General features: G+C 41.4%; 1 protein-coding gene across 9 annotated transcripts in view; it reads left to right on the top strand.

Annotated features, from left to right (window-relative positions):
- The window catches only part of arhgap23a (Rho GTPase activating protein 23a), a 45,466-nt gene that overhangs the window by 3,241 nt on the left and 14,406 nt on the right, over positions 1-27,819 (top strand). Inside the window, exons 1-6 of one of the 9 annotated variants that reach the window (XM_088316340.1) lie at positions 4,779-5,033; positions 22,811-23,020; positions 24,861-24,885; positions 25,261-25,353; positions 25,949-26,027; positions 26,285-26,345. In XM_088316340.1, coding sequence (XP_088172466.1) covers positions 4,848-5,033; positions 22,811-23,020; positions 24,861-24,885; positions 25,261-25,353; positions 25,949-26,027; positions 26,285-26,345 — 654 coding nt within the window. In that variant the 5' untranslated portion in view covers positions 4,779-4,847. Of the gene's footprint in view, positions 1-4,778; positions 5,034-9,072; positions 9,095-16,885; positions 17,333-22,810; positions 23,021-24,860; positions 24,886-25,260; positions 25,354-25,948; positions 26,028-26,284; positions 26,346-27,317; positions 27,668-27,819 lie in introns of those variants that run through there. The other 8 variants (XM_088316342.1, XM_088316335.1, XM_088316337.1 and 5 more) reach the window with 8 other exon arrangements.

The following is a 27,819-nucleotide window of genomic DNA, read 5'->3' as shown; positions in this document are numbered from 1 at the left end:
TATTTTTCAATTAATATTTTACAATATAGTGCTATTTATCTTTATCAGAAAGAATATTGAAATTGATTAATGTGCTGTGTAAATTTGTTTGCGAGTAAATTTGTTTACGGCCTCAGTCTGAAATCAACATGAACTTGTATGCCGGGGTATCACTTTGCAGTGGTGTGTGAGTGCGCGATGCGAGCGTAGCGTGTCAAGTACAGTACAGCGTCCGTGTTCTTAATATGCAGGCAAAGGCCAATGTGGTGGATGCCTGCAGGCGTGCACAATGGGCAGATTGTCCCAGGCCGGAAAAGTAGGACACTCGTCGTTCCAGGAAATAAACAGCTCCCGGTTCACTCCAGCCTATGACCTAGGACCACTATTACTTTGTATCTCGCAGAGTGTGTGAGTGAGAGTAAGCGCGCGGAGGGGTAGTCAACCTGTTAGCTTTGGATGTAATTAGTTAGCGAAGCATTTGATTTTTTAAAAAACATCTTTTTTTTAATTTAATGTTATTTTATTGTCAGTAAATATAATTTATATTTGTCATTTTATTTTGTTTTATTTTATCTATTTCCACTTTTTTCGCCTGGTCATTTTAGGCATTTATATTTACATATTTTACACGTTATATATTTTATTTTTAGTCATCTATTACCAACATTATCACTCACATTTTCATATTTGTTGAAGCATAATTATTTGTTATATTGTAAGTGATATGTATAGATGTATAAAACTGTAGCGAGCAGCTCATTATAATGCAGGAATCTTTTTCTTTTTTTTTTTTACTTTTATTTTTATTGACCTTATTTTTATTTTCACTTGTAATGTCTGTCTTGCTCATTTTTGCTCAGAAAACCTATTATCATTTGTATTTATTTGACTCCATTTTTATTATTCATTTATATATTTTTTAGATGTTATCCATCTAAAGTGTTCTATCAAACTAGTTGACCTTGGAGCAGAAGAACACATTTTCAGATCGCTCAGCCTCATCTGGTTTGAGTTGCTCTCCATTGCGCCCTCGTGTGGCGCAACTATGTATCTTCCAGTGTGGTGGGGATTATCTCTTTCGTCCCTGCATGAGCAGCAAGTGAGCAGATGGTGTGCTCTTTTTGTTTTGCTGACTTCAGACCGACTAGTTCTTTATTTTATTGCATGGGAATCACTTTTTCTAATTTAAGAGTGCAATTTTAAGCAGACTTTCACCGTCATGATCAACAAACTACAGCAGCACAGTATTCCTAATTAGTCATTAAAAAAAAAACAAGACATTTATGAGTTTTATTCTTAAACAGTATATTTGATATTATTGTAAGCCACGGTAATATTATAAACACTGCTGTAAAAAGTAGGAAAGTAAAAATAAATAGTAAATACCTAAATAAGAATTAAAATGTATTACAGCGATTACATGTGGTCTTGTGCAAAAAAGTTAAATACAACCGAACTGTACTTAGGCAGTGATTCTTTTGTGTACCACCCTGAACTGGTTGCCAGCCAATCGCAGCACTGAGAATCACTACAGTGATATTATTATACATTTTGCCTTGAATGGTTGCTTAGTTGATTTATAGGTATTATTATTAGTGTCAGACTTATTAATCAGCCGGCCAATTTAACAGACTGATTTTAGATAACGAAAGAAGTGGCAGATTTTTACCCAAATTCTTATTGCCGGTATTTATTATTATTTATTTTTTTATTCCACATTAACACATTACAGTATTTTATTGGAGTACGCGTTAAAGTTTGCATTACTATTTTTTTTAAAATTAGTGATGCAAGTAAACCTTTCAAGAGGAATCTTGAATGAATTAAAGGTTAGGTTCAGCAACAGGTGGATTTTATTTTCCGGAAACGTTAGAGCTGTAATTTATAATGCATGGAAAAATCCGTACTTTGCAAGCTTTTTAGAGGTCTGACTCAAAAACCAAAAAATAAATAAAATATCTGACATAAAAGTGAAGACTTTTTTTTAAATGTATCAAAAATACGCACGAAGCCATCTCTGATTAAAATGTGTTGTTGACCAGTGTGATACATAATTAAATCAAAAAATGAGAATAATTTATTTTGTTCTTTTTAAATAGATATCTTGACAAATACAAATAAATACAAACAACTTATTGTTTTATTATTTAAAATAAACCATTTTACAAATAGGGTATGTTTTAATTTTTTTTAACTTTTTTATTTGAATTATTTACCTCCATATATAAATAGCCTGATCCATAAAAGTTTTCTTTTCCAGGCATATTTTTCCAGACGTGGCACGTGTGCCTCTGTTTTCCCGTAAGCATCATCCATTCCATATGAGTTATTATTATGACACCCGTGAAGGGATTGTTCCTGACTCACTGACTCAAGCGGCGAGGTCGCGCGATGTAAATATTGTCAGCGATAAAGAGACAAACGGCTTCCTGAATATGACTCCCGGACAAACGCTTTGTCCGGGAGTCATATTGTCCCATCGCCGCAGGAAGTGACGGCGCGGCATGGACAGGAAGCGGAGTTGTGAAAGGTGCTGCGGCGGCGCTCTAAAGCGGCAGGAAAGTGGCGGCATGGCTACTGGAACGATGAGTAACCCTCTGAGTTTATTTTCATCCTTACAAGAAAGGCGAGAGGAAGGGGAAGTTTTTGGGGGATTTAGAGCTATTTCTAGCAACAGGTGACATTTATAGGAACTGCAGAATAGCCCAAATTGTCCCTTAAACTTTTTTTTTTTTTTAATAATTTGCCCATGACACAATTGCAAATAAAATAGAATCAAAACAATCCCATTTTAAGTGTACAGGCAATGTTTAAAGTGCCTGTAAAGTGAAAATAAATGTCTAAATTTGAAACACTTTATCTATTTAATCAAAAAAATGTTCAGTTATTATTTTTTAATTTTCCAATGTCATTTATTACACTTTTGGAATAGGTTGCAATTTATTTTATTTCATGAAATAAAAAAACTCAGAAATAAATGCAATGTTGGTTTTAGTCAATATCGCTTTAAATCAATTCAATATCCTTTCATTTTTAAAAATTAAATTAGATGAATTTATTCTATATTATTTCTTGAAATTCTCCTCCTCTCCCTCCCCTTACCATGTTAGGAGGTGTGGCTAATTTTATGTCACCAGTGTCCCGCATGAGCAGTCGCCAGTGGAGGGAAGCGTGCGGTCAAGCGTCTAAAGGCTCTGAAGCTTGTTTACGGCGTCCGGCTCAGCGTGGGATTACGTAATGGCTCCCTCGGCGACTCTCTGAATGGAGGGCGGGAGACGCTGATTTGGTCGACCACCCCCTCGAGGTGGGTCCAGCGCTCAGGATGCGTCGGCTCACATCGCTGTCATATTAGGCTTTGCACTTAAATTGCTATGCAGGCCTGAGGCTGTGTGTCAGTCGCTGACCCGCACAAGCAGTCTTGTGCAAAAGTCTTGGGACACCACAAGCTTTGTTGTTCAGCCTGCTCAATCGCAATATGTGTGGTCTTTGGGTCCGCAGGCTCCCTCTAGTGCACCGTGTATGCATCACCACCTCGGTACCATTCAATTGTATTTAACTTTTCAGTACACAACTGCACATTTTTTTAAGAACTCTTTGTTTTTTAACTTTAATTTAGGTACAATTTTGGACTGGTCTTTGAAGTGGTTCTGAGGGCGTATTGGCCTGTACTTGAACCTCCATCTCGGAGCCTCCTCAACGTATCGCCCTTATAATTTGCTCTCGCTTTCATTGGTTGATGTTGTACAAGAATTTACTTGGCAGCGGGCAGAGCTTCCTATTGTGCTGATGAATAAGCTTCCCTTGCTGGTCTAAAAATACTTTGTCGATCAACACCTTTCCGAGAATGACTCCCAATTTTAATGTATTACGTGTTGAACGGGAAGATGGTGAGTGATGCCGTATCCATATTTTCCATATTAGCCCCAGAGGTGCCATAATGAATTATTTGCTACCCAAATTATGCATGCTTGTTTTTTTTTTGTGATCCTATAATTTTGCAATTTTTAAAAAGTGTGATTTGATTAATTAAATTTAGCATGTTGGGGTTTTCTCCTACGATGAATGGACATTCACTTAGTCTAACCCTACTTCAACAAAAAAATTAATCTTAGATAAGCACCGGTTTAACACTAGTTAATACCCTTAGAATAGAAGCAAGGCTCCAGTTTAATTACATATTACCACTATATATGTCATATGTATTATATCAGTAAGTTTAATCTACTCAAGTAACATTTTTATAGACTGTAATATACGTTTTATGTTTGAGAATTTTTGTTAGGGAAATTGTATTACTTGAAGATACATTTTGCTTTAAATTGCAGCCTGTATTTTTTTTTTTTTTTTAATCTCTTTGATTATATAATCGCTGCTAGGTGAGCCTACAAATATATTGCTATAGGTAATGGGATATTGTTGCACATTCATATTTTTATTTTTCACCAATTTATCATTTGTGCTGATTAATTTTTGACACTGAGCTCAAAAGCGTATTATTTTATTTTATTTTATTTTATTTTTTTTTAGAAAGTAGGGGTTTTGATCAGTGTTATTTAGAAGACTACTTTGTCGTTTTATTGGAGTAAAATACGCAATCTTCGAAAGTAACAGTACTCTTACTTGAATAAAATTTTTGGCTTCCTTCCCACCCGGGATTGAGAAGCAGTGCTTTACTTTGAAGGGCGGATTTCTCTACTTCCGCTGTGGTATTGACTTGTTTGCCGCTGTCTTGACGGATTTGGTCAAGAACAGAAGACTGGGAAGAAAAAGTAGAAGGAGGGGCGGGAGGGAATGGAATGGAGGGGGCAGCTCGCCCAGAGAGACGCACAGTGGGAATTGTCTCGGGGAAGTAGTAGTAGAAGTGGCCGATGGTGGAGGTGGGGGGCACACAAGAAGGAAGCGGGACAAAACGAGTCGACCCTCTCCGAGTTTTTCCGTTATTCCCCGCATACGTGGACCCTCTCTCGTGGCCGCGGTCCGACAGCCACCGCCGCCCAATGAATGGAGTTGCCTTCTGCCTTGTTGGAATACCTCCCTACTCCTCCGAGTTGCACGTAAGTGAACGCCGCGTTGTGTTGTGTTGTGCTGTGCGTGGAAGAGGGCGAGGTGGAGGTAGCGGTGGGAGTACGTCCGTCCGTCCGGGGCGCGCTGCGGCCGACGCTGAGCCAAATGTGATCCCTAAGCCGATTAACAGCAGTTCACCTCAACACGTAAACGGCAACTTTTGCATTTTGAAGCTTTTGTTTTGGTATTTTGGGCGCCAAATATTGCAAAGTCCGACAGCATTTGAATGCAGCACCGACCGGAGGGACCCAGGGGGAACTGGGCGAGTCTTTTGTCCGAGGCTCGATGCTGCATGGCGGGGAAGGCGGATTGGGCTCGGCTGCCTGTCATTCCGAGTGGGACGTCCCGAGTGGGGATGCGGTGAAGTGGGATGACGAGGACGCAATTTTGGCGTCTTTGACACGATATGTTGACACGACGTCAAGTAGTAGTCACATCAAAGATGACGAAAGCGACATCACAGCAAAATGACAAGATGGGGAAAAGTGTGACCGATGCAGTCAACATCACAAGATCTTCTCCTGTGTTTGCTGTCTCTGAAATGGCAAAGTCTGACATGTCGGAGCCTTTCAAGTCATTTTTATGACTTTCTGGCATCGTGTGGCATTCTCTTTTCATGTTCAGTTTAGTTCTTGTCATCCTAAAAAAAGTCGTTTTTTTTTTTTTAATTCCCGCACGTGTGTTTTCTGCTCACTTTTCCCCTCCGGCTGTTTAAGAAGCTCTTTTTTTTTTTTTTTTTACTTTTGTCACGTTTTAGGAGAAACAAGAACACTTTGAAGAGTCATACAATATAATACAATTCATTGATATATCATGGATTCACTTCCTGTCCCATCACAACATCGTCGCCATGGTGATTATTTTCTGATGTTGCCAGAGTGACTAAGCAAACATACAATTTTCATTGGTCCACTTTAAAGGACATTTTAGTTTTGGGAACATTCTGGTCCATGTTTACATTCTAGTAGATCTTCTGATCCATTTTGGTCCACTTTTGATGGTAAATTTTCTTTCACCTATTAAAGCACTCAAGGCGCTCAACACTGCTGTTGCATCTACTTGCTGATGCCATATCATCAGAGCAACTGCAGGTTCATTATCTTGAGGATACTTTGACATGGTCACAATGGGCGGGGATCGAACCCACAACCTCTCCAACCACTCTACCACTGGGCCACACCACCGTTAAATGACATTTTGATCAACTTTCTGGACATTCTGGTCCATTTAATGGACATTCTGTTAAACAATTTGAACATATTCTGGGCTGATTTCTAGACATTCTAGTTCTCTTTCAGAAGATCATTGTCAATTTTGGTAAGTCCATGTTAAAAGCATTTTACTCCACTTTGAGGACAATCTGGTCCTCATGGACATTCTTGTCCTCTTTGGGAAGATTCTGCTCCACTTTGAGAAACTTGTAGTCCACTTTTGACCAATAAGGTCCAATTCAGGAACATTCTGGTCCACTTTGAAGAATTGCTTCTTACAGTACACACACTTAGGTTGAGACAATGACTCATTCATCAGTCTCTTTCATGCAGACCTTTGCAAAATGGATGCGTTTGTCTTGCTTTTTACGCAGAACACGGAGAAGGAATATTGCTGATTATGCTGTTTTGACAGGTTTATGTAAGCGTAGACTGTTGGTGTTAATGAACACTTTAAGTCTGAAAACACACACACACACACAGCTGTTGTCTTGTGCAGGAATGCGAGTGTGGTGTCGTGGCGAGAAGGTGGCAGAGGTGTAAAGGCGTGAGAAGCTTTTACAGTCATCGGCTTGTGCACTCATAAACACGCGTGTACACATTCATTCATCGTTATTTTAAAATGAATGTGATTCTTGACTCGGTTGACGACAATCACTAAAAATTAAGTTGAGCATTCACACACAAGATGTTTGCGGTGTCGAGTCATTAGAGTTTTGTGTTTGTTTTCGGAGTGAGTGGCCAAGCTTCGCGACCATGCTGTGCCCACATGCGTTGATGGAACCTGAAATTGCTATTAATTTAGCGGCACACCATCTATCATGTACTGCGGTTCTTAAATGGGGGCACGGGTACCCTGGGGGTACTTGAAGACACTCCAGGGTGAGATTTTAAAATACATTTACAAAGTCACATCAATGCAAAAAAACAAACAAAAAAAAAAAAAAACTGGCAATTGATCGCAACTGTTGACTCTCTGTCCCCAAGAATGTTGAAGCTCCTCAGTGAAACACGAACCCAAGTTTTTGATAATGTTGTCAGTCTTCTATTTATAATTAAATTGATATTTTACGACTTTTTATTGATTTAAAATGAACTTAATGTTTGTTATATAGAACAGATCCTTATTATTGATCACAAAGTTTATAATTATTTTCTGTGCATAATGTTGCTAAATCCAACTAGCGTCAGGAGCTGAATTTACAACAACAACAAAAAAAACCTGCAAGTTATTATTAGATTTTTTTCTTGGACAATTTATCAAAGGACCACTGAAAAATGAGCAACTTGAAATCCACAATGGCAGTCTTCCCGTGTCTTTTCGGATATGGCTTCTTGAGAACTTTTTGTGGTTGTCCTCATGACAGACATGCCTACCAAATTTCACGTTGCTTCGTGAAACTCGATCTACTGACGAGAGAGAGGCTCTGGATTGAGATGTCCATAAATGCACTCGCCGGTTTCCCGTCATCCGTGCTCCTCTGCAGCATCAGTGCAGCCACGCCCTGCTCGTCAACGTCTGGCTGCAAAAAGCCTCTTATTGATCCAACCTGCCTGGCCTTGTGTGGATTGATGCGTTCATGAAAAGGCCCACGCGCCCTAAGACACTTCTTAAATAATGTCGTATTGAATTGATGGATATTATTTGTGGACATTGAAAACACACACGCACACACAGTCATTATGTTTGCAGCTCTGTTATTGTCCTTGGTCTGCGGTGTTTGCACGGGGAGGTCCTTGACACCAGCTGGCGTTGCGGTCGTGGCGAAGGACATCCGTCGCCATCGACCTTGTTGACTCGTGGCGAGCGGCCATTGTTGTTGCGAATGGCGGTGTATGGATTCATCAGCAAGCCTTTTTTTTTTTTTAAGTCCCCTTGAAGTCCTGTGGGGAAAAAAAAAAGAAAATTCCCTATTTTCTTTCCCCTAGTTGACGTGCTTGAGAGATGATTCTATTCAATATGTTCTGGAAAGAAGGACAGGTCTGGTCTTGCTCCTGAGCGTGGACTTGACTGTTGGATTGTTGATATCGACCCAAGGCCAGCCACCTCTGATCCTATAAAGGCAGAAGAGGACCCGCCTGTCGCTGGGGATGAGTGGGGACCACCGTGATTCATTTTGAAGACCACTTTGGGAACATTCTGGTCCATTTTAGGACTTTGGCCTTCTTTGAGTGCATTCTTGTCCTCTTTCAGGACACGGTAGTCCTGCTTGGCAATATTATAGTATTTTAGTCTGTGAAAGAAAATGTTGGTTCGCTTAGGGGACATTTTTAGGTCCACTTTGAGGATGTTTTGGGTCTCTTTCAGGACAGCCTGTTTGGAAACGTTTTGGAGCATTGTAGTCCACCGTGGCAGTGTTTTGAAGACTTTCTTGTCTACTTTGAGAACATTGTGCTCACCTTTGAGCACATTTTGGTCTGTTAAAATGAGATTTTGATCCACTGTGGGAAACTAAGTACACTTGGGGAAACTCTTGACCATTTTAGGACATTGGTCCACTTAAAGGATATTTTCAGCCACTTTAGAAGTATTCTGTTCCACTGTGAGGACACTCTGGAGGACATTACCGTCTGTTATGGTCATTATGACTTTCTGTCTGCACTTTCTTGTCATTTCAGCATCATGGTTGCATTGCGCTGAATGAGCGTTAAAATCCCCTCCGGGCTTTTTAGGAACACCGCAGTCTAAACTGGAATGCCAGCGTTGGAGTGTGAGGAGGAAGAGGGAATGAAGAGAATCCCAATGAGTCATGGCGAGAGAATGATGTCCACAAACACTAATGGAACAGGTTGGGAAGTTGTGCTGCAAGACCAGCCGACACGTGAAGTAAAGAAACGAGGTTTCGACTCTTGTTATTCTTCTTCTTTGCAGACTGTGTTGACAGTCAGAGTCATGAGATGGAGATTAGCGGGAAGCTAACAAAAACCGCAGAGAAGCTAGCACAAGCAGCTGCATCACAATGCCGCCTTTGTTTACATTCTCAAAAGTGCGCCTATTATATTGTTTGTGCCCTTTTCAGTTTGGCGTCCGGAGACGTCATCTCCACAATAGCGTGCATACTTTTCTTGTAGTTTGATTAGCTGATTTGTTAAAAAAAAAAAATAAATCTGTCTATTGGATGGAAGTGATCAAAATATCCCTAAATTGAACAAGACCCCACGATGGACAAATAGTCCTCTAAGTAAACCAGATGTTCAAAGGGGACCCTAATGTTCCCAAGGTAGACCAGAATGTTCCACTATTTGGATTTGGTGCATAATGGAGACCAGCATGTTCCCAAATTGGAACAGAATGTGGACCAGGAATGCCTCAAAGTGGGCCAGCAAGTTTCTAAAGTCTAATGTCTGAATTGGACTACAATGTCCTTAAAGTGGACCTGAATGTCCCTAGAATAAACCATCATGTTCCCAAAGTAGACCAGATGTTTAAATTGGAGTCTCCTCAAAGTGGACCAGAATGTTTCTAAAGGGGAACTAGAATATTCCCAAAGTGGACCAGATTTGACCACCGTGTCCTTTAAATGAACTAGAATATTCCCAAAGTGTAATTGAATGCTCCAGAAGTCAATTCCTCTGGTGAGCCATATTAGCAGGGAGCTCCTCTCACGAGGATGTTGGCAGCTTGGCAAGTTGTTTACTGCAAATACGCCTTAAGAAAGAAGCCAAGTGGATGGATTTAATGCTCTATCTCGCTGACTTTTCTCTCTTTGACATCCAGCTTTGATCTCCTTCTTTTTTTGCCTTCTTTGGTCTTCTTCTTTCCTGTGCCGCGGTTTTGTCCTGTCCTCGTGCACATTCCGGCATTTTAGTCCAGATTCATCTGCTTGTAAGAGGAAAACTTCGCCCGTAAAGACCCCCCCCCCGTGCCTTAAAAGGGTTGTTTCTTCCAAGTTCTTTCTACAAATCTGCCGTCGCCACCTAGTGTATGCTGGGTGAGTCGTCCCCTGAGGGATGAAGCCACTCATGGCACCGCTGAGGACAGTTTATGTCTGGGGGGGGTCTTGTGCTAATACCCGTGCTAAAAAACGGTTAATTGTGACAGACGAGGCGTATGGAGATCTTTTATTGCATTACACCGGCAAAGGTCATTGCTTCTTGGATCGACATCTTTTCACATCTCTGCTTTCACACCAACAACCTTTAGTTTGTTTTAATGAAACTCTCACTTGGTTCTCCCACAATGCTGTTCAATTGCATGGATGCAAGTACAGCAGACCAAATTCCGTTTCCGATTAGCAGTTTGACAGTATACGGTGGTTTTAAAAAGCCAAGGTTTCAAGTATTGTTGTAATGAGCGTTTCTTTTTCTTGTTGGCGGAAACACCAAAAGCAGGCAAAGTCGTGCTTGCAACGTAATTGGCTGCTTGCACGGATCCCGAAACAAGCCATTTCTTTGAAGATAATTTGAAAGGCCAGCCGCTTTTGTTTTCTTCCCCTACTTCTCATCTGAGCAGAGGGAGGAGGGACGAGCAGTTGCGCAGAGCCGGGAGGATGGACGAACATGAGAGCTCACACGGATGCTTTTTTTTTTTGCTTTGTCGGTTAATGTTTATCGTCCTAAAAAAAAAAAAAGTGCAAGTCGTCCACTAAATAGCAAGCATTTTAGGGAAAAGGTGATGTCAAAGTCCTTTTGGACCAGATTGCCCTCAGATGGCACCAGAAAGCCCTCCTGGATTGTTTGAATGCGTTTGAAAAGGAACAAACTGTTGACGTCTAGTCTCAAGATGGGTGATAAAAACTACACGTCTTCATCCTGAATAAGTCAAAATCTTTACGATCTCGAATGAATCACCACAGCAGCCAATTCGCCATTCCAAGTCGCTTCAGGGTCTCAAACTCGGATCAAATCCTGATTAGACGCACTGGAAAATCCGATTTATCAACTCTCCAGACGACTGCAATTGATTTATGTTATCTGAATAATCACAGACAGTGTGCTTTTCTGGAAACCTTCAAAGGAGCTACTGTGAGTCCATCGAGTCACGAGAGGAGACATTTGGGATGAGAATAAGGACTCTCGGGTCCTTTCAGACGGTGAACCGAATGCATTTTGGAACCACTTCACGCACATTTGCACCAGGTGGAATTTTGAGTCTGTTGAATATGTTTTGTGAGAACTCCCTAAATGGCCTCGGCGCACCTCCTCCGGACGACTTTCGGAGCGCTGATGCATGGCAGGAATGCAGAAACCAGATGAGCTCAAATGGAAACTCCAGGCAGGCCATGTCGCTCGCTCTAATAAACACTGGGGCTCCATCCTTGTTGGCCACGCCCCGTTCTTGTCCGTCCGAGCGACGTCACCGGTGAGCACCAAACTTATAATCTCACCGGGGTAATTACACAGAGGCGGAGATGAGCTAATTTTATACATGCGGGCCTCTGGCTGGGGGAGTGTGGCCGGCCTTCGCCCAGATGCAGAAGGGAAGAGGGTACCGAAAGAGAAGAAAGGGAAGAGGATGGACGGAGGGAGAGCGGCAGGGAGGAGTTCTCTTACTGCAGTTCAGACGTGACCGCTCTGATTGCTCCCAGCGGCTGTGGTCGGCACATGGGAGATGAAGCGGGATACGGCGAAGAAGTGGGGGTGTGCACTCTCTCCTTACCAAATGCCGTCATCGGCACAGGAAGTAAAGCCGCTGAAAAGTAACTTTTGCCGATTCAATCAGCTGTGAATTTCCTCGATGAGTCTCTCTGGTATGATTACAGCTGGTGTAATGTTACACTTGGCTTTGTTAATGCTTGTCTGGAGCCGCAAATTGGCACATCAGTCGAGCCGGGATTATACTTTTAAACGTAACTCACCGAAGCAGGACATTGCCATGAGTTCACAAATAATGATTAAACGAAGTTGATTTATATAGTGCTTTATCAACAGCATATGTTGCTCAAAGCCCTTCACCAAGCCTCATATTCACGTTTGAAAACCTTTGGAGTACATCGACGTGCTTTGGAAAGGTTTCCCTTTTTAGTTTAAAATAACTTACTTTCACTTTCTTACTTTCTTAGTCTTGCTATGGCCAACAGCAGAACCAAGGGTGGTTTTTTTCACTTTAGCTAAAGTTTTGAATTTATCCGCATCCCACTAGCTAGCTAGCTCGCGCTAAGCTAACATAGCAGGGTTTGTCTCTCCGGTCCAACTTCCAAGTTCTCAACTTCTCTTAATGGTAGCATGACCTCAGAGGCCAATAGCGAAGTAACGACAAAGCCTTTGACACACTGCCTAGTAGATCTTTATTGACTGGTTGCTTGACAGTTTAATTTATTGCTTATTAGCCATTAAACACGCTGCGCACCCTCCTCATACGTGAAGTCCTTGTGGTTTGTTCAATCGCACCTTTTTGACAATTGTTGTCTAACCACAGTGTCTTTTCTCAACTTCAACCTTTCACCCATAAGCAGTCCATCTGAAACGAGTTTTTGTTGCTCCAAAACTTGGGAGATAGCTGCTGAGTTGCCTGAGTGGAGACACGCCCCGCTTGTTAGCTTAAAGTAGAACCTCAACTGGCCTCTTAAGAAGTGCAGACTTTTTGGGGGATCTGGTTGTTTCCGTCATTGTCTTTCCTCGGTACACACCAGCTCTTCTCTTTTCCCGATGGCTTGTTTGTCTCGGCCGCTCCGAATCAGCTCGCAGGATAAATTAGTGATACCGCCTCGCCGTTAAATCATTCATCAACATCCCAAGATTCCGGCACTCGTGTCACGGCAGCAGCGCTTTTGCCGCTGCGGAAAAATCGGTCAGGATTTTGCCGTGGATGCTAAAGGGCGGATGACGCGTACGGGAGCTAATTGGAGCGTGTCTGCGAGGGAATGTGTGTCACGGCCGCCGTCTCTTGCCAACTTCTGACCTCGTTATGCAGATGATGGCCGAGTTTACCTCCCACCTACCCAGATGTCCCGAACATCTGGCAGCTCCTTATTGCCTTTATTTGACAGCGATATTAGAATTCCTTTTATTTCAACCGAATTGTAATTTATTAATTTAACAATTGAAATTTTATTTACCAGTACGTTGAGCAGGATGGCACAGTGTGAGTTAAAGTTCATGTTTCTTACTTCTATAGTTAGATAAGAGGACATTTTGGGTTTAAAGCCAGACAAAGTAAAAAATTGACTTTTTGGCACTTGAAATGTATCTTACGTTCAGCAGAACGTCACATCGAGTATAAATTGATGTTGCTAACAAATATTAAAGTCACTGAGCAGCAGGTTTTGGATCAAAATGGATGACAGTAAAAATGTCATTAAAAAAATCTATGAGGTTCTGTTCTTTCTTATGCCACTCTAGGGACGTGTAAAACATTTTTCATTGCACATAAAATTGAAGTGAATGTCTCTATGAGTGCAATGGGAGATGATTTTTGTTACAAGTATTCATATAAATAAGCAGTGTTTGTTGGCCCAAGATCAGTGGCAAAGTTAAAGTATTTTTCCCCTTTATAACACATCGTTGTTCTTGTCCATTTTCATACCACTTTTGGGACATTTAAATCAACATAGTGTTTTTTTTTTTTTGCCCTTGAAATTACACACCAGTTGAGCAGAAACTCACACTACCAATATTGTCAGGGAGCACATTTTGGATCTGAATGCACAGCAAAGTAAAATGTTGACATTCCCTGTTAAGTATTGTTCTTGTCCACTTTAATAATACTTTTGTTGACATTAAAATGATCATAGACCATTTATTTTGCACTCGAACAGAACATCTTGGCGTGAAAAGTACATGCAGCTTTCTTACAAATATTCTCATAATAAGCGGCACGTTTGGATCTGACGGCATGGCAAAGTAGAATCGTGACTTTTTTTTTTTTTCTATAAAGTGTGTTTGGAGGCCACTTTTTGAGCACAGGTGTGAAAGGAAAGCGGTTTCGCTTAATTATTTGCACCTTCGACTCACATGGCCTGATGGCACATGTTTGTTCTGCACACACACGCATGTGTAATGTGTGGCATGCGTGGTCAGGTGGTTTGCTTTAATACAGAGCAGCATGAAAGAGAAACTGGTGCATTTTTACCGTTATGTTGTCTTAGGCACTTTTAAGGGTACGCAATTGGGGACCACCTACCTCCCTTCAGCTGTGTCACCCCCAGTACACACGCTCGGACTGCACCTGTGGTGTGTGAGCTGTTAGAGGTCATTTCCAGCAGCTGTGTGGCTTTGGTGCGGTCTATTAGTAAGTAACAGAGAGTGACAGTCCCAGAAGGCATTGCGTCCCAGTTGTGGCTTCCCTCTAGTGGCCGCCTGCTGCCAATGGCACCCTTCACATGAAGCCAGCTTGACCAGTGGGGTCCTGTGTGTGTTGTTGGGAAGGTGGGGGGGGGGGGCAGGATGGATTTAGTAGAGATTACAGTTAAAATTAACCTGCTTTAAACAGCTGCGTACACTTTTCACCCGAGCCCCCTTGCTCGGGTGGTTTGCGGACAGATTAACAGTAATGTCTGTCTAGACGGACAAACGGACGCTTTTTTTTTTTTTTTTCCTCACACACTGATAAACTGCTCTTGTTATTGTTTGGACCATTTTAGCAGCAGCACATCCACAGCGCGTGTGAGTCACTTAACACTGTCGCAAGACTTTAACAAAGCAAAATATTAGAATTCTCATCGCTTATCCCATTATTATTTTTTTTGTCGTTATTGCATGGTATAATTGAAATATTTTATTGGCAAATAAATTATTTTTAATGAAAAAAGAAATGCACTGAGTGAGCACTCAATTAAATTTCAAGTTGAATCAAAATTGTTTAGCAATTATTTTTTTCCCAAAATTTTTGTGAAAGTCATTTTTCTTTTGTTTTGTCTATTTTTGGGTTATTTCTTGTCATACTTTTGTGTGTGTGTGTGTGTGTGTGTGTGTGCGTGTTTAAATTGTAATATTTGGGGATTTTTTTCCCCCTAGAATGTTTTCCTTTCAGTTATCTTATAGGTCACTCCCTCCCTGCATCATTTTCATTTTATCACATTTTTTTTTTTACATTGCTGGATTTTATTACCTCCCCTACTCCCCCCCCCACACACATCACGCAAAGTTTTATTTCTCATTGTGGCAGATCGTAAAAAAAAAAAAAACTTTAGTTTGACAATCATTTCCAGTGGGGATTATAAACATGTAGGAGGGGGGTCTTTTGTAAATCTGTTGGCCCAGCAGTGACGATGTGAGATTAAACACGATCATCAAGCTAATCAGTTTGAGCAACACAGTACTGCTGCCCCCACAGCGCCACCCACTGGATGTTTGCAGTGACTCACTCGTTTCTCCTTTTGCCTGCGCAGTTCTGCAGTGGCGCTGTATCCAAGCCAAATTTTAAAGCCGTGCTGCTTTTATGATGGATCTTAATTACATACAGAAGCTAAGTATATTTATAGTAAGCACTGAATGTGCTTATGTGTGTGTGTGTGTGCGTGTTTATATGTGTTTACAGTAGGAATTGTTGCACACAATGACAGCATGTTTTTGATTTTTTTTTAATCACCCCCATTGTGTAATCTTTAAAAAGAAGATCACAAGACTGAAAAAAAGTTTGCTGCTATAGGAAAGTAGCACTTTTGTGGTGAAATGTCATTTCCATGTCAAAGTGCACAAAAACTGACAGTTGCTTAGAAGTGTAACTGTCAACCTTTTATGTTGACTGCTTTCTGTGTTATCTTGGAAAGATATACGAATTTCCTTGCAAAATGTATTCATTTTGGCCATCTAACAATTTTGTGGCAAAATGTGTGGTTTGCATGACACATACAAATATTTCTTTTCCCGACAGAATGTCTCGTTTTCATGGCATAATTGAGGGAATTCTCGTTTTAATCGAGACCATTTCCCATGTCGTGCTCCGCGTGACCTGTACTGGGCAGATAAAAGCAATTTGCCATATTCTGAGGCCGTGTCAGAGGTGGAACAGACAAAATGTCTATTTCTTTACATATTTGTGCGTGAGCCAAACACCAAATCCAGTAAAAAAAAAAAAAAGTCCTGAAAACAATGCGCTGCTTGTTCATGTAAACTTGAGACATACAGAAAGTGCATCAGAACCAAGCTCATTTGTCAGAATGTGGAGGCCTGACGGTTTGCTGTCAAGTTTGTCGGTTTAATGTGGGGGGTGGGAAAGTGGGGAGGTTCGTCTCTCTGTAAAGTGGATTGTGTGAAAAGACGTTTGTGGTGTCTTGTTAGGTTTAATGTTATATGGTCAAATTCCATATCGCTGATTTTTTATTTTATTTTATTTTTTTCAAATGATTAATCGGTTGGGCCTTGATAAGAAGTTTCTGAAGAAATCGAGTGCTTTATGAAAAACTGTGTTTCATGGCAAACTATTGTGTTTTCTTTGCAGAATATTGCCTTTTTGTGGCCCACTACAGTAGCAGACAAATTTTAGTGATACTTTGTCATCAAATCGATTGCGAAGCGCTAACAAACTTTTGGCGTTGACTTCGGGATCTTTTCCTCCTTCGTTGGCTGCCACTTTGCGTGTCTTTGGTCAACCCACCCATTTCCAAACATACGCTCACATGCGCACGTGCCGCCACGGCATCTGTCCTGCATGATGTTTTTGGGGATTACATGAGTTGTTCCTGCCTGGTGGAAGTTGACTTCTGGTGGCTTGCTGACAGAGATGAGAGGATTTGTCAGCTTTTAGCCATACACAGTGAAGAAGGGTGATGGGGAGGAGACAAGCCGGGTGTGTGTTTTGGGGGTGGACGCACCAGCTTTGTATGCTGAAGACCAGCAGGACAGCCACACTGTCACTCTCTCCAGAGACTCACTCCGGAGCTACGATTGGGATTACGGCTTGCGGCGATGGCAAAGGGAAAGCCACCGAAGTCCTGGATGTTGCGCTGAGTTTATGTCCCATGCGCTCGTTTAGCAATGCACACGTGAGCGACCGCCCCATCCCCATGCCCGCCGCTATGCTCCCGTGCCCTGCGCCGACCGGGTCTGACTGGAGCTTCCAGAACCCGGTGGGAGTGGACTGCAGCTCCCCTGAGCCTCGCTGCATCTGGGTGGCCGTGCTGCGCGGCGTCACCGGGCCGCCGCCGTCGCCGCCGGTCATGACTGTCGGGCACCACTGCATCGCCCATCAGTTTAGGGTAAGGAGAGGGCATGTTTGGGGATCACAGTGGCGTGACGTCATGTGATTGGTCGGAACGTTCATGACTGCAGTAAAGTAACATGGTGTGTCAGAATTTGGAGTTTTGGGGAGAACAATGTTGTGTTCATGTGACAAAAAATTCTCAAGGAAAAATTTTTTTCCTTCATTTTCATAGCACAAAATTTATTTTTTGTAGCATGTTTTGTTGTCCTAATGGCAAAAAATAACTAATGTATGTGTAATTTTTTTGTGGCATAATCAAGTCTATTTGGCGTAATATGTATCTGTCATAACAAAAAATATATTGTATTTTGTGGCAATCATGATAAAATAGTTGTTGTAGAATATTTACTCTGCAAAAAGTATCATTTTCATGGCAAAAATCTGTGGCAAAAAAATGCAGGCCTTGTGAATAATATCAAAGTTCAATTGAAAAACGAGAATTTTTGTGCAATTTTTATGACAAAAATTCACATTTCGTGGCAACCTCGTATTCATGCCCAAAATGATCATTTTTGTGACAAAATACTTCAAAGCAAATAAGACGTTCTACTTGAAGGAGTCTTCTTGCTAATACGTAGTAAATGTAAAAACTGCAGACATGAATGTTTTTGGGGAAAAAATATGTCGCTTTCCATGGCAAAATATATAAACATTTCTTTGAGCGTTCTAAATCGAACTAATCTGGATCTACAGAATGACATCATAAATCCTGAGAAAAGCTTTTCCTTCGTCCATAAAGATTTATGCCTGATTTGATCCTACATGACATGCTTTTGCCAACACTACTGTCACAAGTTCATCTAAATGTTGTCACTTTTTCCCAAAAGTAATTAGTTACTTGCAGCATTCACGCTGCGATAAGAATTGAGCTGAGTTTGCCTTGCAAACATTTGGCTTGCAGAGTTGGCTGCACATTCCGAAGGACGTATTTGTCCCAGCTGTGTATGTAAAGCAACCACGACCTAAACCCCCCAAAAAGTCTGATCCCCAGTGTCCTACGACCTCACCAATGGACACCAATTCTTACAAACACACTTGAAAATCTCAACTCCGCATAATCTTCACTTTTCACACTTCCTGTCGGTGTTTTTCTCCACGCCTTAAATGGTGAGAGCGTGGGGGAGCTTTGGTGGGTTTGGTTCTAGGTCACAGAACTCTGACAGTTCGCGGCCCCCCACAACACCTTGTTAAAAGTGTCCCCTTGAAAGTTGTCATTCCACCGAAGTAATTAGTTGGCGCGTTCAGCAAACATTCCCGTGCGTGAACCGCAATTTATTTTGGAATTCAAGTCAGATAATCGGTTCGTTCGTAAACGTTTGGCACAATGCTATCGAATGAGGGTGTTTGTGGAAATGTTGGACTATTTGGTTCTAATGTCAAAATACAGTATTCTGTGGGTAAAAATGTTCTTGGCATCATTTGGTGAGTTCTGAAGGGCTCGCTAAGATGATTCTTAGCTTGATTGCGATGGTGTGTCTGTAAATTGGAATGTGGGGAAAGTATTTCTCTGGAATCGTCATCAGGAGTGGCGAAGCCTGTTTCTGCAGCAGAATTCTAATCCTCTCCAGCTTCCGTGATGGAGGAACCGGTTCAACTGACTTTACAGCCAGTCCAACTGTCATATTTTTCATATTAACATAGATCAACACATCTTAATAAAACGTCACCACAGTTACACTCTTTTAAACCAGTTATGGAATTACCCGCCTTTTTTTTTTCCCCCCACCCGCATCCTCTTCCCCTCTTGGCCGGGCGGCGGCTCCTGGGGGGGCCGGGCGGGTAGTCGGCAGACACGCGGCGGCCATCGGGATTAAAGGCTCGTCAGCATTTGTGTCGGCGTGCGCGTAAAGCTCCACTTTTCAAACAGGTTGCAGCTCTCAGCTCTTTAAAAAAAAAAAAAAAGCAGTATTGTTACAGCCCCGCCGATAGGCTTTGCTTTGACGGCTCTTCGACTACTTGTGCTACTACTTTGCCATTTTGCCTCCGGCGAGCAATAGAAATTTGAGGATTTAATCTGATCCTTGGTCAAATTGTCATAAAAGTAGATGAAGATTACATTTTCTTGTTGTCGACTGTGAAGCTCTCACATGTGGGCAAGGAGAGCCGCATTTGTTAATGTCGTTTATTGTGCGGAACATGGTCAAATACACAAGTGCGCTGTTTTTGATGGAGTTTGTATTCCTCATGAGGGGGGGAACACCCTGGAAGTGGAGTGTCAAGTGCCACTGCTGATGATGCCAACTGGACATTTTTTTTTTGCTTTTAATGGTTTCCTCTGCAGGTTGAGCCTTCTTCCCGTCATCAACATCGTGTGAGAAGTGATTTCCTCCAAATCGAGGACAAGGGCAAAATATGTCCTGTGGTATTCAATGGGAAATTTTGTCACATGATATAGGAAGATTATAGTATTTTTCCTTTGCAAAATGTAGAATTTTGTGACTAAATATAGTTTTTTCTTGGGAGGATATGTTTTATTTGTAATGTATATCGTTTTTATAGCATAATGTTGTATTCGTACAATTATTATTATTTTTTCTTGTAAGGACTGGTTTTGTGGCAAAATCTGGGGTTTGCAAACTGTTGCATTTTTGTGGCAAATGTTTTACGTTCGTCCAGAAGAAAATCTAATATTTTTGTGGCAAATTTGTGAGGATAAGGGGATCAGATAATTGATGGATGGATGGAGTGTCTTATTTTGTGGTAATGTATCAAGAGTTTAAATTTAAAAAATTTGGTTGTAATAGAATTAATTTGATCTCTTCTTAAATATAATCATTTTTATACAGAGTGTTTGGGTAAATTATATGAGCCGGTAAATGTTTAGTGTTTTATACTCGTTCTAGTTTTCTCCACACTCATGGGACTGTTTGCAAAAGATGCAAAGCTTATCAACAATACTCCAATGCCGACCCTTCAGGCCTGTGCGTGTTTGGGGTAATGACAGGTTTCAGTTTTCCCAGTGCTGGGCGGGGCCATGCGGTCGAAAAAAACGGCGTGCCGGAGCCTGTTCTTTTGCCGGGATCCGATACTCCTCCTCTTCTTTTTCTTCTTCTCTTCATCCCTTTATTCACTCTCAGACTGCACGTTAGCGCGTGTTCCGACTCGTCCCCGGCCAAACCGCTCCCTCTGAGGAATTTCTCCTGTCGGCCTCCTTCACTTGATTTTCTGGCCTGCTTTTCTTTCTTAACGTTCGCTTGACAACCCCCCTATGCGCCTCTCTGTCAAGCATCTGGACACTGTTTGTGGAATGAACTAGAAGATGGGTTAACTGATCAGATCCAATCAAAGCCTTCTTAAGAAAAAATGTTTTTGCGATGACACTGCCACAGTTTGCCACCAAAAAATGATTTCATCATGGAAACTGTGCATTTTGCCGCAAAAGGACAAAATCTGTTCAAAACGACAAAAAATGTGTTACGTTTATTAAAGTTTTAACTCAAATCTACCTGAAATGTTTGCAATCACTGTATTTTTCACTCAACACTGGATTTTGTATAAAAATGATTGATTTGCAATGAAAACTCAGAAATGCTAGTTTTTGCCAATAAAACAAAAATTTAGCCACAGTAAATGCTTATTTTTATGCCATCAACACTAAATAATTTGCCACAAAACTGCTTGTTTTTTTTTCCATTAAAAGTAATAATTAGGCAGATAATTGTTTTTGTTATGAAACCTAAAACTACACGTTTGACATGAAAATGACATTTTGACACAAAAAAATTCCAATATTTGTCATAAAATGTTTTAAATATTTATATATTATCATCCTTTGTCACAGAAATGTTGCACTTTGTCAAAACAGAGTTCCGGTCTGGAACTTAGCTTCCATGTTTAGTTCTTCTTTGAAGCGTCTTTGACATGCAATTACAAGGAAAATAGCTGCTTACTTTCTATTGTCACGCATGCCGAAGCGGAGACAAAATATTGCTCGTACATACGGGCGCTGTCATTCTGTGCTACTAAAAACATTTGCAATCTGATCTCTCGTGTGATTCAACTTGAGCTTTTGATTTCCCCTCTTTTGTATCAATAATCCTTCTATACAATTCAATAAATATAATCAATTAAATATATGCTTTTACAAATATGAAGGTCATGAATGGGATTATGGAAAAAGCAAACGATGAATTAAGTGATTTTATTAATATGGTGGATGAAGTGCCTTCTGAATGTTCTGAACTCCTGTTTCGATACCATTGGGAAGAAAATGGTGGAAGAAAAACTTTTTTATGTCGGAAAAGCAAGGCGAAGAGAAGAGGAGGAGGAGGCGAAGGAGCGAAGAAATGGAAGTTGTTATTTTTAGGCGCGTCTGGTTGTCCTGCCCTGTAACGCGAGCCCACTTCCTGCCTATGGCATGCCACTTCCTGTTGCGGTGCGCCCACCTGGTTAAGCGCTTGTGTATGTGCGTGCGTGTGTATGTCAGTCACGTGTGGTCATGTTTATGTCAGGAAGTTTGGTTTTGACCAAACACAGACATTTTTTCGAGCCTGTTTAACATAAAATTGTCAAGCTAGTAAAACATTTGCTGAGACATTTAGCTAATCCAAACTTAGCAGCAAGGTCTTGGATGTAACTTTTTTCTCCTCATTTCAGGGTGCATTTTCCCCTTAGCTAATAGCTAAAATGGTGTGTTTGTTGGCGTGTTTACTGGATCCATGTGAAATGTTTAACACAATCACAAAGCTAGTAAGCTGTTTAAATATTTCATTAAACTAATGGCTAATGCTAAAATTGTTTTTTGATGAGACGCAGCACTTTGGATGCTTAAATTAATGTTGTCATGCCAGTTGATTGATTTAGAAATATTCCCTCATTCATTTACATGATACTATATTAGCAAGTAGAAATTAGCGCCGTTAGCTTCGTTGGTGGTGCATTTACTTTCTGGTCTTTACGTTATATATATTATCTCTGATACGAGATGACAATCAATAAAACAATGTGTACACTGTACACATACACGCCCATAATTTCTGCATTTTCTGTAATTTATTATTTATTTTTTTGGCGTTGAAATACTGCCACGTGTTTTAAAGTTGTTTAAATGAGTTTAAGTCTGTTTTATAATGTGTATAAATGTGTTTTGAAGTATTGCACAACCCCTGCTATATAAACATCGCAAAAGGTGGAAAACGTTAATTCCTGTCAATATTTGTGGCTTTGATGGTATGCATGCAGCTTGGAGCCGATTAAGTCTTGGGACGCCGAGGTGTTTTTTTTTCCTCGCTTGTTTGGTCAGGTGACAGCGTGTGATGGACAGATGTGGGGCAACACGGGGGTGAGAGTTCTCACGTGTGTCCGTCAGATGGGCCTTTTTTATTTACTCAGCCTTTTGGGAATGACATATTTAGAGAGCGGGTGAGAATCTGTGCGGGAAAACTTCAACTTCAGACATGTGGGCCTAAATAATTCCTGGCATGGTGTTGATTACAGGACCCCACATTGATTAAATCTTTTCTGATGTCCACAGGCGAAAGGGCGGAGGGATGGTCTCTCGTCGCCCGCCGCCGACAACAACCCCCGGCCGACAATGGCGTCCCGGCCGGGCAAGGAGAGCGTCAGCGGGAGTTTTAAGGGCCCGCGCACGCTGGTCCTCCGCAAGAACTCGCAAGGTTTCGGCTTCACGCTGCGGCACTTCATCGTTTACCCGCCGGAGTCCACGTTGCACACCAACCTTAAGGTGAGGTGCAACAAATGTCAGTGTGTGTATCAAACTTAGTCTTAACTGATTTCAACCCATCAAAGTGTGCAAGGGTGCAAATAAATATGAAAATGTCACAGCGCTAAACAAATCAACTCGAGTCCCGCGCTGTAATTAAGTGCCAAAGAATCTTAAATCTAACTGAATCTTAAATCAGAAATTGAATCTGTAACTTGAAACCGAAACCCTGTCTTAAAGCCATAATTGGTACCCCTAATGGTCATCTCTGCTTCATGTCTGTGGGTGCGATTGTTCAAATCCAGCACAAAAAAAAAAAAAAAAATGCAGCATTGGATTCTATTGTCCCAGTGTGGCCTGGTAGTGCCCGCCTGCGAGCAGCACCGTAGCCAGCACAAGGGCTCTCATTCAACGGGCAGCTGCCAGCTCGGTGAAAGTATAATAATAGACGGCTTGTTTTCAGCAGCCTCCGTACGACTTGTGGCTGAACATCTGGAGACGTTTGCCCACACACCTCAACCGGAGCTCCAAACACACGGTCCCATTAGCGCTCATTCTTACGGGTGAAGAGTCTTCCTTCCCTACCGCGTGAATGATCTTTGCTCACTTGAGCTTTTTGTTTCATTGCGCTCCAACTCAACCCGGTTGACCCTGCACCACGAAGCCACAATTAGCTTTATCTTGCACCGAGGCTGCTCAAGCGTGAAAAAAAAAATGGTCCAGCTGGGACAAAATGGAGAACATGTGTGGTACAAAAATAAACGCGCAAGAGGGACCTGATTGTTCTCAAGCAAAAACTCGACAAGGTTAGGGTTTCAAGATTGGTTCAGGGTTTCAAAGTATGGTTTCAAACCTGGATGAGAGATTAAATTTGGGATTTGGGTTTCAAGCAAAAAGTAAGGTTTTGAATTCGGGTTTCAAGTCAGGCCTATGTTTTGAGATTCGGGTTCAGGATTACAGTTTCAAAGTAAGGCTTCAAAGAAAAAAATGTGTTTTACAATTAGGGTTTCAAGCCTTGGTTTGGCCTTCACATTCAGGTGTCATGAGATGATCAAGGTTCCAAAGTAGGGTTTTAAGACTGGTTTAGGGTTCCAAGCATAAGATTAAGATTTTGAATTAGTGGTATTTCAAACACCGGTTAAGTATTCTGGGTTAGGGTATCAAACAAAGGTTAAACATTAAATGATATTAAATGTCATTTGGTTCACGTTTCAGAAAAAGATTATATTGTTTCATATTCAAACATCGAGTGAAGGTTGGCCTATGTATCAACCCTTAATCAAACTGTGGTCCGGGTTCGACAGTCTCTGCTAGTGGTCTTCAGTGTCTGGACTGTGTGCTCTAGTCTCCACTCCAGTCAGTCTTTCTGTGCCTGTAAAGCCCCCGCCCGCAGTATTGTGTGCAGCCAGTCAGGAATGAGCCCACTCAGCGAGGCCGAAAGCCCAGGCTGCAGTCAGCCCACACTCACCCTCACCAGAAACTGTCCACTCAGCTCGCACACACGTGCGGGTGTGTGTGTGTGTGCTTGTGCTTGTGTGCGGTGTGTTGCATCATTGTAAAGCCATTTTGAGTGTGTTGGAGCTGCTTAAAAGAAAAAACAACGGGTCTTAAATGATACAGTACCAAAATAGTTTTATTATATAAATTAAAAGAAAATCGTCTTTTTCAATGTGATGGCACAAACTCGGCACTTGGCAGCACCTCTCAAGCGCCATCAGATTGACTGTTCAATCGGATTCAAGTCTTCACTCTGGCTGCTCTCTACTTCACGTCCGTTGTTTTCCACAATAGAATGCAGAAAAGAAAAAAGCACACATGGCATTATACCATTTTTGTAAAAAATACACTCTTCTTTTTGCAGGATGAGGAGAACGGCAACGGGAAGGGTGAGCCCTCTTTTTTTTCTTGTCCCAACAAAACAATTAAAAGGCATACATCTTCAGGTTAAATTACCCTTATTTTTTCCATTTTTCTTGAAGCCTATTGTTAAAAGTATAAAGCTTGTATTCTTATTATTTTTGTTAATCGAAGTCTTATCGTGCTTAATAAGGTTAAAAAGATCCTAAGTTGGCTTCTTTAAACCCGGCTGTCCTGACACGTTGACGTCATGCAGTCATTACTTCCACTTTGTAGCCTTCCTGCGCCCTCTACAGCAAACATTGCAGAAGTGCACCTAAAAACGGGCCAAGTCAAGGAATAATACAAATGCACAGGTATATGCTAATTCCCTGACTTCATCATTATTATTTTTGGTCATGCAGGTTACCAGAAAGGCAGACTGGAGCCGATGGACACCATCTTTGTGAAGAATGTGCGAGAGAGAGGTCCTGCTCACCAAGCGGGCCTTTGTACCGGTGAGAGAGAACAGAATTCAAGTCCTTCCCCATTTGCTTTGTAAATTTGGTATGGAATATGTAAATGTTAGGCGTACCAGTGGTCAAAATATTAAGAACATTTGTAAAGCAATAATTTAAGGGATAATTTTTGGTATACGCCAAATATTAGGACTGCCCTTTCGTCCTCGTTTACAGCCATTTTTTTTTAACTGAAAATTGTCAAAATAGTCAAAATTTCACCTGCTTTTGAATATGGAATGGAAATGAAAAATATTCACTGATTAATTGAAAAAAATAATCAACAGATTTATCAATTATTAAAACGTTGCATAAAAAAAAGGTTAAACAATTGTAGCATCATGCACAGTTTGACCCTTTCAATTAATGATTTTGAAGACCACTAGAGGTACATACCACACTTTCAGAACCACTTAGGTAGAAGAAAAAAAAGCAGCAAAATAGGAAATTCTTCAAATTATCTTTTAGTATTTTCTAAACCACATTTAAACAGCTTTCAAAAATTCTTTTGATGAAGTGGATTTTATAAAGTGACCTTGTTGTCTCCTAAAAAATGTAGTGTCGAAAATCCGCCAAATCATGTTTTGTTTGTCAGGTGATCGTCTGGTGAAGGTGAACGGCGAAAGCGTGCTGGGAAAGACTTACTCACAGGTGATCGCCCTCATCCAGAACAGGTGAGACCTCTTATCACGCCGTGTTTAGAGTCACTGAACCGTGTTGACCGCTTTGAACACGCAGATGACACGCATGCTAATCACTGGTGAAAGAAGTTATCCCCGAGCGCCGTGTTCTACACGGACGGAGAGCAAGATGCATCTTCATGTGCAATTAGGCCTGCCGCACTGCATCTTGTCAACTTTTCTTTGCTAATCTCTCTGTGTAATAACCTGTATGAAACCCGTGATTACTAATCTCTTATATTTTTCACCAGTGAGAGTGTGCTGGAGCTCTCCATTATGCCAAAAGATGAAGATGTGCTTCAGTTGGTAAGTGTGAGTATGTTTTCTTTTTTGTACACGTTCCCAAATGACAAAAAAACTCTTATTTGACTGTCTACTAAGATAAAATCCATGATTTGTATTAAAACTGGAAATTAGATGACCGTCATCCCTCGCCTTATCGCAGTTCACTTTATCACTGATTTTTAAATAGGACATGCACGTCTATCGTGCTCTTTTAACAAACAGTAGGATAACAAACACCCCCAAAAAGCACATTCCTCACGTGCTACCAGTGGCCACAAATTAATAACTCAACACACAGACTGGCTAACAGTTAGCTTCTTAACCGCCAGTGCGATCCTGAGCCATCTCTAGACTCACATTTGCTAACTCCGACAGCATTCAACAGGTCAGGACTTTTAAAACGACACGCATTCAAAATCACAGATATTACAGTAGAACTTGAGGATGGCGACCCCAAGTGGACAATTAAAAAGTACTCTAATTTAGTGGAAGTGGAGGAGAAATTAATTGTTCTGCCTGTCACTATAGGTCGCCGGCATAGATAGATGCACAAAGCTACTGGACTGCGAATCAGGCACACCCTAAGGCCAAAATACTTGGTAGGCACCCAAAATATTAGGTACAACATAGGCAACAATATTTGGTGAACCATCAGGGCGACTATCTTGTGCACCGATGTTCAAAATATTTGGTACACCTAAAATAATGTGCATGTCTTAAAATATTTAGAACACCTGAGGCCAAAATATTTGGTCTAGTTAAAAAGAGTTGGATCTGAATTTAAACATGGTACAATGTTTTGGACCTCGTTCGCATGCGTACCTAATATTGTGGCATAATGTGTTGTTGTGGACGAAAACTGTTGAGTAAGACTGGCGGGATTGCGGTTGAATGTCATCAGAATGCTCCTAACGTGTGTTTAGATAACCAGACGCGCTCATTATAACAGCGGCAACGCGCACACGCACGCAGAAGCGTTGGCGTTAACCAACTAAGAGTTGACAGCTGAACTATTTGCATTTCAAACCTTCTTCTTCTTCATCATCTGCATCGACTGCATTCCTGGCATGACATCACTCCTCCTGCACCTCCCATTGCACTCCCACTGGGTGGAGTGACATTCAACACGCAGTGAGAGAGAGGAGTGAAGAAGGAGAGTAGAAAACAAGATCAAGGAAGCCAGCAGTGAAATAATAACAAGAGTTGAGAAGATTAGACAGATCGAACGCAAAAAGGAGCTTCTGCTGAACACACGCGCACAACAGTGTGCTTGTGTTGGTGACGAGTTTGCGCTCATTTTGGTGAACTGGGAACGTTTTCTTCATTCAAAAGGATTTGTTGGGGAAAATGTAAGTAGTTCCTTAAGTGAACGTAGATTATGTTTTTGTGTTGTCGATTCCTCACTGACACGTTTGTATGGCTCGGAGAGCCGTCGGCGTCTGTGAGGCCGTTGCCATTTTGAGCGTTGCAGCACCGCGAACGTCGTCCAGTGTTGTTGTCA

Source organism: Idiotropiscis lumnitzeri, chromosome 15 (genome assembly GCF_059441095.1).
Source record: "Idiotropiscis lumnitzeri isolate Australia: NSW breed Sydney's pygmy pipehorse chromosome 15, RoL_Ilum_1.0, whole genome shotgun sequence".
NCBI classification, from domain to species: domain Eukaryota; kingdom Metazoa; phylum Chordata; class Actinopteri; order Syngnathiformes; family Syngnathidae; genus Idiotropiscis; species Idiotropiscis lumnitzeri.
This window is presented reverse-complemented; position numbering and strand designations above follow the sequence as displayed.